The 13707-nt window shown below is 37.2% G+C and overlaps 1 protein-coding gene across 1 annotated transcript in view; it reads left to right on the forward strand.

Moving 5' to 3' along the window:
- The window catches only part of myripa (myosin VIIA and Rab interacting protein a), a gene marked incomplete in the record, with an annotated part of 34073 nt that overhangs the window by 2002 nt on the left and 18364 nt on the right, over positions 1–13707 (forward strand). The window contains 1 exon segment of the mRNA XM_044221074.1: positions 10196–10423. Coding sequence (XP_044077009.1) covers positions 10196–10423 — 228 coding nt within the window.

Here is a 13707-nt window from a genome sequence, read left to right on the forward strand (position 1 = left end):
TTTCAGTCACAGCAGGCAGCTGTTTTCAGTTAAAAAGCTCTAAAAACCCACTGTACACTACCTGCTGAGCAGACAGCCAACAAATGCCTATTTACACATCCAGTACTTATGGAGCAACATTATTATTCATGGTGAAGTCGTGTTTCTGGCCACCAGGTAAATGTAAGTCCAATATTCACTCTCTTTAGCTCTGTTTTTAGTCAAAATATGTCTGTCCACCGTTTGGTGCTGAGCGGGTAGAATACAGTAGGTTTGTAGATATTATTTGCTAAAAACAGCTGCCTGCTGTGGTAAAAAATGATGCTATGGCAGTGAGAGGTAACCAAAACAGTGAAGTTGTGGGTCGGACAGCTAAATGATGAGCTAAAGCTCCGTAAAGCCGAGGGGATCTGCAGATTTAGCTATGCAAGAAGGAGAAGGTGAAAATTCTCTGTAGGTTCATCACTATGAGCGACCCCTTTCATGTTATCACATTGTTTTCACATTGTCATTTAATTCATTGTTATAATAAAAATATCAAATATAGCCGCTTTAATTTTTATCAGTTAATTTTTGATCACAGATGCTTTTAGACTAACTCAGATGAACTTCAGAACATTATTGTTTTTGTGAGTCACGAGATAAATAAAGCCAAATAATGAAAACAGAATAAAATGGAAGCTTTACAATATAATATATTGTATAAACAGTATATATTCACATACCTATTTTCGGTAACTTAATTATGTGGGGCTCAGTTTGCATTCGAGGTATTTTTAGACCTCTGTGGGTATTTCCCATCCTGCCTCTGAAGTGTGTCCTCATAACACTGGACAGGAAGTGACCTCCTTTTCCTGTTGTACTCAGCTTCCTCAAAACTTCTAACCTGCCTTCAGAGCCCAAACACACTATGCATGAATAATATGCTAATTGGGTGTGTTTGAACTGAGTCTCTGGTTTATATCAACCTGAGTTTGGTCTGAGAGTGCGAGGGGTACATAATAGTGGGAAATGATTTGTCTGCTTTTTAAAAATAAGTACAAATAACATGGTTATGTAATTTCCTCGTGACTCTTTTACTTGCTTCTCGTGCTTTATTCCCTCACACAACATTATTCCTCTGCTTACTTTACCACAAAGGCTTTCAGCGATCAGGGAACCCAATCAAAAGATTGGACCACACATGCAAGATAAACTTAATGGCTGTAATTTCCTTTTTTTCCAATTTCCAAACAGAGGAATGCCTTAATGTGGAATTTGGCTCAACCATCGTATACTGAAGTCTTTCCTACGTGACAATTAGTTGGAAAATTTCATTTAAAGTTGAATATAGAAGTTCATATATTGGGATATTTGTTGTAGTGACAGATGCTCTCAACAATGCTGATAAACTCTGTGATAAAATAATAATAGTAATAGTTAAGATAGTAGTAGTAGTAGATAATAGTTTTAGACCTCTTGTAGCACTATAGAGCTGTTTTTCTATGAGTGGGTCCTCATTTTGTTTATATTATGCACGCGCCCGAGGACGCGCATACAGGCGCATGTGGGTCATGCGATACAGTCCTACCAATGGTCTCACACTATTCCACTGACCAACAGGGGTCGGTAATGTGCCAAGAAACACAACAAAGCGCCAACAAAGGCAGGGAAGAAGAAGACTGTGAGCTAGTAAACATGGATATAAACAATACAGGATTTTAAATGTTCGTTAGAATGCTCCACAGGGCACCTTTTTAAGTAACATACTAACTTAAAACCAAATTGCAAACTATAAAGAGGAAACTATAATATCAGTGAGAGGGGGGGAAAAAAGAGGTACATAGGTAAACATATGAATCAATAGATCAAATAAGGCTTGTAGAGAAATAATTTCGCCATTAGAATAAAAGCATTTACTATGTAAAGTGACTGATGCTGTGAGTCAAAAGAAAATGTCTCAGAGGTTAAAGGACTGTGTGGAGGCTTTAGAAAACAATAAAGATCATCACAAGTTGGCTCACAGGTAAAACAAACAAACAAACAAACAACAACCCCCAAATAAACAAGGGTTCTAGCATATTTTCTACAAAAAGTACAAGAGCTATCAATATCTGTAAATACAGTAGTGGAAGAAGTACACAGATCCTTCACTTAAGTAAAAGTACAAATACAATAATGTAAAAATACTCTGTCACAAGTCAAAGTCCTGCATTCAAAGTCCTACTGAGTAAAAATATGGAAGTATTATAAGCAAAATGTACTTAAAGTATCAAAGTACTCGTTCTGCAGATGGAATGTCCCCTGTTCTGCCCCTTTATATGTTATTATTAGATTTTTAATACTGATGCATCATTGCATTTGTAGCATTGTACTGTTGCAGCTGATCGAGGTGGAGCTAATTTATCTACTTTAGAGACAGTTAGGTAGATTCCTCCAGTGGTTTTCAACTTCAGGCCACATGTATCCTAAAGGTCACTAGAAATATTTGGCATAATTTTTGGATAATTTTACCTCTTTGGGGGGTTTTGTTAAGGAACACAAGTCAAAAGGTTAAGAACCGCTGGTTTAATCTTTAATCTTATTTTATTTTATACTTATACCCACTTGGTACTTTATTTATTTTCTCACCTGTATTATAGTGTATTATATTTTTTTGCCTAGTACTTCTATTCCTGTGTGCACTGATGTGATAGTGAGCTGCTGTAGCAAAAGCGTTTCCCCTCGTGGATCAATAGAGTATTTCTGATTCTGATACTGAATAATGTGTTTTATTTTATAAGCATGTGTTTTTTTTATGTGAAATCTTGAATCTGAATAGTAACTTGTAACTACACTTTAGGTCAAAGTAAAATATTTCCTTTTGAAATGTAGTGAGTGGAAGTAAAGTACCTTATTGTACTTAAAGGTGGGGTATACGATTTTGGAGAAATCCAATACCATGACAAATACCATGATATAGAGCGAACAACGACACAGCAAGTAATGTAACTAACGTTAGCTAGGTTGTTGGTTAGTAAACTGTTGCTATAGTTGCTGTTGCGAAGCTAACATGCAGAGAGGACCAGACGGTTTCCCAGAGCCAGCACACCAGCATACCTTGGCAAACTGGAAAGTAAGCTGAATGTCCATGGGCAAGTCATTTAACGTCACCTGACACACACATCATGGCTGGAATAGTGTTGTGTGGCACTTTGTTTGTTTCCCACTTACAGAGCCAGGGCTTCAGAACGGACAGCTAGCGGTCCGTGAGGAGATATTCACTGAATTGATGTGTATTGGATTAGAATCGCATACCTCACCTTTAAGTACAGTATCTGAGTAAATGTACTCAGTTACTTTCCTCCAGTGTGTAAATTCAGCTATAAATGAGTCGGGGTTAACTTTGTAACTTTCCATGTGACATTACCCAAAGTGATTACATGGTGAGCTTTCCACTTTCTCTAACTACAAGCGTGGCAAGCAAGGTGCTTATTTACAACTAATCTTGTTGTTGTTTACTGTACCAGGTATGACTGTGCTGACATTTGGCTCAAAGAAGGACATTTTTAAACACATTCATACTGATTTCTTCATTTGTGAAGAGGCCACGAAGGCCTATTTTATTTTTAATCTGTTAAACACTTAAACACCCTTCTTTAGCAGAAGTACATTGACATGTATGACATTGACTATGTGGTAAATTCCTTGTGTCATGCAGATTGTATCACTTCTTCCTCAATTCTCTAGTTGTTAGGTGGGCTCTGACTTCATGCATCCTGCTTTTCAATTTCTTTCACTGACACCCCCTGAGATGAAATCCAGGAGCCTCACTGAATGTCAAACAGTGATGAGTCTAAGTTTAGAAAGCAATACAGATGAGTGATGAATACAGTGTTGAATTTTGCTGCTGTTTCTTGTGGCTTGGGTTGCACAAGTGGACCTCCCTTTATCTCATGCAGTAAGAAACTGTCTGGCTTTAATCTTGCATCATTGCACAATGAATCTTGTAAAGGTGCCTGTGAAAGATAACTGAAATATCAGTGACCAGTTTATAACTGAACTGATAAAACCTGCCCTGCCTTGTTCTGTAGATTGTTGCAACAATATAAGTGCTTTAGACAATAATATGCTCTTCAAAGAAAAGGGAAGAAACAGCTTATGATGACATTAGCAAGATTCATGTACTATTCATGTGGGTTATTATAACTGCCAGGCTTAATTTACAGTGCTATTAATTAAACACCACTACACCACTGCGTGTACATATTTATTATAATCTGTATTCAGGGTTTTCAAGTAATCCGTTGTAATCCTGTTTAAATTGTGAAGAATGAACAGCAATCTCTTATAATCTCTGAAATAAGGCAACACTTAGTAGTTACATATATACTCAGTTGCCAGTTTAGTAGGTACACCTAACTAAAACTAATGCAGTCTAATACAACAGTCCTGCAATAAATCCTCCCTTTATGAAGGTTATAATGTTCAGTTTTAGAGAGGTGTTGATTCAACTGCATGGTAATTTTGGTGGATGCAGTTTGTGGTGTTATACTGACAGGTGTTTTTTATCATCTGTCCACCCTGTTTATATCAATGAGTGCAGACTAAATTGAAGAATAGTGTGTATATTCAGTACAAATTAGAATATGGTGCTAGTCTTTATCGGGATCAGAAAAACTTTGACATGCCTCACACAGTGAACAGCAAAAACATACACATAGCATTAAAGTTTCTATTCTCAGACTTTTTACCCTATTTGTCTATTTTTATGGTTTTAATTGTGTTTTCTTTTCGACCTCCTTGAGTGTCCTTATTTCATTGTTTTGTGATTCATCCGACTTGTAGCTGTAACAGCGTTATTTGCCATCTGGATTAATTAAGTACTCCATCTTTCTAGAAACCTCTTAGTAGAACACAATATAATTTAACAACACTACAAAATCAACACCTCTCTAAAACAGTTGAAACAACAACAACTGAGCATTACAACCTTCATGCAGGTAATATTTATTGTTGTATTACACTGCATTAGTTTTAGCCTGGTGAACCTAATAACCGGGCAACTGAGTGTATCAGCTTTATGGTATTCCTGAAAAAAAATCCAGTAATTTGTTAGATTCAAGAACTATCTACTAGATTCAGCAGCAGACTGGCTGTGTTGTGATTATGAATTTGTTATAAAATGTGGTGATATTGATGTGGCACAAATGTCAGACTGTGTTTCTTATTAAATCTTCCAGCAGAATAACAAGTTCTCAGGAAAAAACCACATGAGCTGGTTCACTGCCACTGCACCTGATGATTTGGGGATTGCTGGCATGTGTTTCTCTGTTGTGCCACCCGCCCACACACAGCATACACAGCACAAAACACACACACACACACACTCTGCTTGGCACTCTGCACCTCCGGAGTACACACACACACACACGCACACCCCTACACACATGCAGAGCCTTAACGTGGACGTTAATCCTGGCTGATTGAGAGAGGAAGTGTGGAAGTGAAATTGTGTTCAATGATACACAAAGGTCAAAGCATCAGTGTAAAAGTTTTAAATAAATTCTGAAATACACAAAACGAATGACACAAAAAGAGATGTGGTGCAGTTAGTCCAGCTGAAATTAAATTGCACAATTTCAGCTCATTGTTTAACAGTCTGGCCCACAACTTCGCTGTTTTGGTTCTTTCCCACGCTCTCATAGTGTCATTTTTGGCCCCAGCAGGCTGTTTTCAGCAAAAAAGCTCTAAAAATTCACTGTACTTTACCTGCTCAGCACCAAACAGCAGACAGACACAGTTAGCAACTAGCTTGTGAACATAGTGGGGCATTTAGTAGCTAAAGAGCCAGATATTTCCCTCAGGAGTTGATTAGAGACCAAAAACAGAGCCAAAAGAGAGTGAATATTAGACTTAAATTCATCAGGTGGACACACTCATGACTCCAAATGAATAATAATATTTCTCCATAACTGCTGGATGTGTAAATAAGCAAATGTTTGGTAGAAAGTTGGTCATATCAACTTAAAAGGTTTTGATATCTCAATGTTGTGTTCACAACTTGTTTCTGCTGCCCCCAAGTGGCCAAAGAAATCAGTTATTGCAGGTGTAAGTATTACAGTAAGTTTACAGCACCAGTGTAACCTTTATAAAAATAACAAAATACAGACAAGAAATTATAAGACAAAATGACGTGGCTGGATTTGTTTGTTGAATCCTCTGCAATGATTTATTTAGATATTACTATAATATTACTCAATATGTACGCTGTGGAAGTCCAAAATGGCCAATGTCAAATAAATTAAATAAGCATACAAATAAGCGTGTACGTTATTCATGTGTAAATAAGCATATGAATAAAAACAGCATGATAAACCAATGAACTACAGCATTTTTATTTCACAATTTCCCTGTCAAAAATGTTTTACGGTCATAGTTGTATAACTTTTTATGACCAACCAATAACATGTCCCCCTGCAGAAAATAACAATGATGAAATAAGAATTAAATTATTATTATTATAAAGAGTAGTTCAATTATTCACTTATATATTTTTCTGTATTTTATTCTTATGCATTTTTCATAGTGTCATATTTATTTGACATGTTATTTATCATATATTATTATTATATGTATACATAACCCCATCTTTTATCTCATTTACTACTTTTTAATACTTGTAATACTATGGTAAATACTTTAATGTCACTGAATCTTTGTGTTATATTTCTGATACAATATTCAAATGAATCCTTTAAAAAACTTCACCAACATACAAACACTTTCCTATACATACTTTTACAAGGATCAAAACCTGATGTAACTGAAATAGGATCCAACTGATCGAAACAAAAGAAGAAGTGTGGATGTCTGGCCAAACCTAACTTCAGCCACTAGACATTGAGCAAACAATCTAATTCCACCCTCACCTTCATTAAAACAAAGTCCTTGTCTCGACTCAAATAATCACCATAAGCTATCAAGACGGAGCGTGCCCATTAAACTATAGTCCCAGGGTAAACCACAGTCTCAAGCTTCCTTGTTTCTACTGTTCAAAAGCAGCACAGCAGTTACATTTTCATGGCAAGATTACAGACAACATTATGTATGATAAACAATATGACAATATTCATGTTAAAAGAAGAAAAAACAGATCCCTGTTAAAATAAATTTAAAAACACAAGAAAAATAAACTAATTTACATTCACACAAATGCAAGCACACATTAGTGGATGTCACATCAGTTTATCACCAAGAAACAGACTTTTTGTGAGGGTTATTGTAGCTGACACAGCTTGAGCCCCTCTTTGTTTGTTCTGTTTTTATGCCTGAAGCTAGAAAGCTCCTTTAGATGAGGGTGTGTGAGGACAGAGCTGCACTACAGATACTGTACAGAGTGAGCTGCTGAACATATATGTTTCATGTCTCTTATGTATTCAGATGAGAGAGAGAGAGAGAGAGAGAGAGATCATGAATGACTGACTGTTAGCTTCTTAGCTGCAGTTTTGTCCTGCTGAGTCAGAGGTGTGTTTTACATGGGATACTGTTGTGCATGTAACGTATAGTTATGCATGTTACTCTATGTTGCATCTTGCAGTGAATATCTTACTGTGACTGTGTGTGTGTGTGTGTGTGTGTGTGGTCTGCCTCCGAGTTATTTATACCATCCACTGAGCTTCAGTAATGGAGTGTACTGCTGTAGTGAGAGGGCAGCCGTCTCTCTGTCAGACAGGCATCTGAGGGACACTGTTAAATTTTTATAGCTTGGAGTTACAGAAAATGTGGCCTAAAGGTTAGTGCTGTCAGAACTGCCTGCGTTAATGTTCAAGAAATGTGGCTTTTAAAAAGGCAAACTTCTAAGTCATATGTGCGTGTAGAGCTGAAATGATTAATCAATTAATCGATAGACAGAAATTTAATTGGCAAAAATATTGATAATCAATACATTTTTCAGATGCTTTTAAGCAAAAATCCCTAAAATTCACACGTCAAATGTGAATTTTTGCTGGTTTCTTTCTTCTTTTACAATATCTTTGGGTTGAACTCTAAGCTGCCTTTTGGACAAAACAAGACATTTGAAGACATCAAACTTGTGCTTTAGGAAATTGTGAGGACCACTTTTAACTACTTTCTGACATTTTATAGACAATTAATTGATTAATAGAGAAAACAATAGTGTATTATTTAGTTCTATTCTCATTCTTCAATATTTCCAGATTGATCAGATGTGTATTAAAGCCGCTTTGAGGTCTTTTCTTGCTTTCTATCGCTGGTTTCCACTTTTCTGTCCATGTACAATTCTCTGTCTATTTGTCAAGTTTCTTTTGTTCATAAAACACATACAGTGCACTCCAATACAATCTAAAACAACCATTTCTGGAAGTGGATTTCCCTCAAGTGAATACAGTCTGGATATAGGGAACGGGGAATGAAGCGTTTAATTTTTACTTTACAGTCTGTATTCAATTAAAACTGAAATTAAATCAACAGTGTTCCTTTTTTCCCTACCTCTGTCCTCGTGTTGTCAGACTCCATCAGTCTCTCGCAGTAATTACCTATAAATGATTCAGTCATGGCTGATGCTCCTGTAGTCCTGATGTGAAAATAATGGCTTTTCTTTCCAGTGCTACTTACGCCAGTTTCTATTTGTCTCTCTTCTGCTTCCATCCATCTTGTTTTTCTACTGTAATTTCTTTAAGCTTCTGTTTGAGATGTACTGTATGTGACTATTCACGTGTGAGTGTTTGTGGATGCTTCAGTGCTTTTAAGTAGTATTTCTTTGCAGACAAACTAGCAGTATGTGCACATAAATGTTAAAATTTAGCATTTAACATGTAAGTGCGTGAGATATGTAGTGAGAACAATGTTTTGCTCTCAGTCTACTTAACTCTTTTCTTTTGTTCAAGTCTTTGCAAAATACAAGAAACCTTGAGATTATGCTTGTTACCATTTGCTGTTGCATTTCCTGTATGTTACTGAGATAAATCTGAGGTTAAAAGTTCATTCCTGACCTCAGAAACTGAGTTGAGAGTGAACACAACGCTGACATATCATCACCTTTTAAGATGATATGGTGAACTTGCTAGAAAACAGTTGCTTATTTACACACCTGGCAGTTACGGAGAAACATTAGGAGTCGTATTTCTGATCTGTAAGTCAAATATTCACTCTCTTTAGCTCTGTTTTTGGTCTCTATCAACTTCTGAGGGAAATATCTGGTTCTTTAGCTGCTAAATGCTCCACTGTGTTGACCAGGTAGTCTCTAACTGTGTCTGTCTGCTGTCTGTCAGCGCCAAAGAGCCAGATATTTGCCTCAGGAGTTGGTAGTGACCAAAAACAGAGGTACAAGAGAGTTAATATTGGACTTGAATTTATAAGGTGGCCAGAAACAGGACTCCAAATAAATGATAATGTTTCTCCATAACTGCTGGATTTGTAAATAAGCAATTGTTTGCTAACAAGTTTACTTCTCATCAATTATTGCAGGTTTAAAGTGAATAAAAATGGGAATTTGAGCAATCCCATGAGATCTGCTGATGAAGATCATGTCATATGATTGAAAAGCTCTAGAACAGCTACTTAATGGACCTTGTGGTGAGACTGTTTTCTCAGGCAATAATAAATGTCCATGATACTAATATAGGCAGAAAAGTTGCTGCTGCTTTCGAGGAAAACACACTGTATTATTCAGCACAGTCTCCTCCTTTAACCTTTACATGAGCACAGCAGGCAGCGTTTAAATGAATGTGAACTGATAAATGCTCTGCTTAAATATTCAGTCAGAAATTTATGAATGAGAATTTCCTTTTAGCTAAAGCTCTGATGGCATTTCACCACCTTGGAATTAATAATGTACATTTAAGAAGAAATTTCTGCATTTTTCAATCATCATTTACCTTCAAATGATGAAATGACAGACTTTGTGAAACCACTTTGATTTCTGCTCCATTTTCATTAAATGGAGGCAGAGGATCAGTGCGGCTGGCTGTGTGTTTGTGTGTGTTTTTGTGCACTCCATGCTCTGATTGTAATAATCATCCTATTTGAATCTGTAAACCCACAACTGTTGCTTTATCCACAAAGAGGAACTATATCTTCCCCTTTGCATCCCGCTCACTTTCACACATATTCCCAGACTTAAATGTTCTTTCTTTTTTTCCTGATTTTTGTATAACTCTCTCACACACACACACACACATTTCTGGATTCACTATCTTTCTCTCTCTAACCATCCCTTCTCTCTCCCGCCTCCTCCCCTCAGTGAACTGAAGCAGGAGCTGGACGAGGAGGGCAGTCGCTGCCTCCTGCTGTCACGGCAGAGTTGCTTCAACCAGCGCTGCTGCGTCCGCTGCTGCTCGGCCTTCACCTTCCTGCTCAACCCCAAGCGCCAGTGCCGCGACTGCCACTACAACGTCTGCAAGGCCTGCCGGGTCTACAACAAGCGGGACAAAGCCTGGCTCTGCTCCGCCTGTCAGAAGAGCAGGTAAGGTCGATGGTGGTAGTAGTGGTGGTAGTGCGGTGATTCAGATGAGTGTGTGTGTGTGTGTGTGTGTGTGTGTGTGTGTGCGTGCCAAGTACATGAGGCTAAGTTAAAGAGTAGAGGCTGACAGTGACATCAAAGGTTATTAAGGTCTTAACTCTGCTGCTGGAGAGATGGATTTAGCACTTATTACTCACAACATAGTCACTAAGATACAGTACAGGGTAAAGTCTGCCACAGGCTGGAAAATATGTACTCAGACTAACACAACATGACAGAGAGAAAGAGACTTACTGGGCTATGGTGTTGAGATGTGAAGCAACAATAAATTGTATGTACAAAGGCAATTTTCTGCTTTTCTTTTATTAAAATGGTCTTTATATGAAGTGTTGAAGTGATTCATGTTACAGAAAGTCTTTAATGCACCATTCAGACATTAAGGTTTCAAATGGTTCACTGTATTTCCCTATTACTGTGGTGTGTCATGTCAAAATTTGATGATTTTCATGTTTCAACTACAGCTCAGATCTGACATGTTTGTTTTATGAATTCAGAAAAATGTCTATTTTACTCAAGTCATGAACATGGCAAAACCTATTGGGAAATGTGCAGTTATTCAGATTCTTTTTGTTCATGAAAAACTGACATTTTGGATAGTTGACATTTTCTTTGGCTAAAACTGGTGTTATTCTATATGTTTCTTAAGCTTGGGGTATGCTAGAAAAGAACTAGTTTGCACGACGTGTTGTCCACATACAGTGGTGTGAAAAAGTGTTTTCCCCCTTCCTGATTTCTTATTTTTTTGGGCCATGTAGGTTTGGATTTTGTTTTCCCTTAATAATAACAACCTTCATTTAAAAACTGCATTGTGTTATCTTGTGTTATCTTTGACTAATATTTAAATTTGTTTGATGATCTGAAACAATTAAGTGTGACAAACGTGCAAAAAATATGAAATCAGTAAGGGGGCAAACACTTTTTTACACCACTGTATGTCTGAAGGCAAAAGCATTTATAGCTGTCCTGAACGGTGAAAAACCGTCCGTCATAGAGAGGGACAGATGCGATAATCGTTCAAATAACAGCACACACTCTGGACAATCTCTCTTGGAAGGCATTCATGGTGTTGCATTCATTTGTACATTTGTACAAAGTGACAGAAGCAATTGTGTAAAGAATGGGGAAAGAGAGCTGGTTTTGGAAAGTTACAGAAATTGTCAGATGTAGCCTCCCAAATTCTGACATTGGAAAGGTGTTGGGACAGAGGGGCTTTCAGATGCTGTTCAACCATTATACCAGCACTTTGACTGAAGCATACTGACACCTTTATTGCAAACAAATCCCTTGAAATGACCACAACCAACAATGTGTTAGTCCGTCTTTCAATACTTATACCCGTCCATTGGTTCTTACTGAAGACTTTTTAGTTTTTTAAAACAGCTCACAATAATATAGTTTATTTTATTTTTAGTCTCAGAAATGTCCCAGAGCTGCTGGGCACTGCAGTTCATATAGAAAAAAAAAAAGATTCTCCAACAGGAGTAAATTCTGTATTTGTTGTGAACAATTTCCATCCCACATTAATACACAGGCGATGTATATCAGACTGACTAAAAATAAAGTACGGTTCATTGTGTTTTTGGACATACAAACACAACGACATACAACACAAATACTTGTTAGTAAGACAAATTCATTCATTCAATTCATCTTGGTTTTCGTCTTTTCATGGGATTTGTTAACAATAAGAAAAATTTTGAAAATGACCACTTACCCTTTAAAAACTGCAATATATGCATTGTACAGTATTGTACAATACAAATATTGTATGCTGCATTTTAAGGGTATCCCAAAATCCCAATGTCCATTCTCTATACCCACTTAGTCTGAATCGTGGGTGACTGCAGATATCCCAGCAGGCACTGGGCAATAAGGCAGACAGTCGTCACAATAACAAACGCCTGCACTGTGGGCAAACTTTCCAATTCACCTGAGAACCTGCAGGAAACCCAGGCAGACACGTGGAGAACATGCAAAATCCCAGGAACCTCTTGGTGTGAGGTGACAATACTTACCACTGAACCTCAAAATTCAAAACACTTTCATAAACATTTCATATCCTAAATTTCACAATTTAGTACAAATAATCTCTTTCTTTGAATGTCTAGAGCTGTCTTATAACTTCCCGCAGAAAATTCATAATATTGTTTACTTCCATCTCAGCTTTCCTCTCAGTGATGAAGGCGTCAGTTTTTTAAAATTGGTTTATCTTTTTTAGAAAGACAGAGTTGACAGGAGAGCTGGTAGTTAATCCTCACTGACAATTGTCTGTTCAGTCTGTATGAGAAGACACCACAGACTGGAGGAGTTACATAAAGATGGGTCACAACTTGGAGAATTTGTGTTTCACCTCCACCTCCTGTCAAGACATTCACTGCACACACACACACTCAGCTCCCTTCACATTGCAACTCAACCACACAGTGAACAGATGGTAACTCATTAAACATGCTGACATGAATATCTCTGCAATATCCTACAGCTGTCATTCCTAAACATTCAATGATATCCTGGTTCATTTTAATCTGTCATACATAGATTAGATCTACGTCAAAACCCTCTTTGATATTACACCTGTCAGATGAATAATAAATTACAATGCATACAACTTACAAGGCTTTAAAGACCTACAGTAGCAACTGTATGATAATTGGAACAAACTGTGGATTCACTTGTTGGTTGGTTTAAAGCCACTGTGCGTTGATTTTTTTATTCCATTAAACCTGCAATAGTTGATTTATTTATTTATTTTATTGTTTTGGCTACTTGGGGGCATCGGAAACAAGCTGTGAACACAACATTGACATATCATCACCTTAAATGTGTGGTATGTGAGCGCTGAATTTGACAAAAAGACGTGTACTGGATTAGAGTCGCATAACACAGTTGATACAGCAAACTTGTTAGCAAACAGTAGCTTATTTACAAATACAGACATCTCTCACATGCAGTAAACAATATTGTTCTAACTTTGACAGAAAAGGCTGTGTTCATGTGGGACCCCATCGCTCCTAGTAAGACGCTGATTCAGAAAAGTAGTTTTTCTTTAAGACTTTAGATTTTATCATGGTACATTGGCCGGCAAATTTTTAAAATGTTGTGGTTGGGGGACAACATACTTTCATTCAACAGTGATTGATTTCCTATCTATGAACAACACTAAACTGGAATTGCTTGGCTAGGTTTGTCTTTGTTTGACTAGTTGGATATACAACAGTTTTTCGCTC

This window comes from Siniperca chuatsi, linkage group LG13, assembly GCF_020085105.1.
Source record: "Siniperca chuatsi isolate FFG_IHB_CAS linkage group LG13, ASM2008510v1, whole genome shotgun sequence".
Lineage (NCBI taxonomy): Eukaryota > Metazoa > Chordata > Actinopteri > Centrarchiformes > Sinipercidae > Siniperca > Siniperca chuatsi.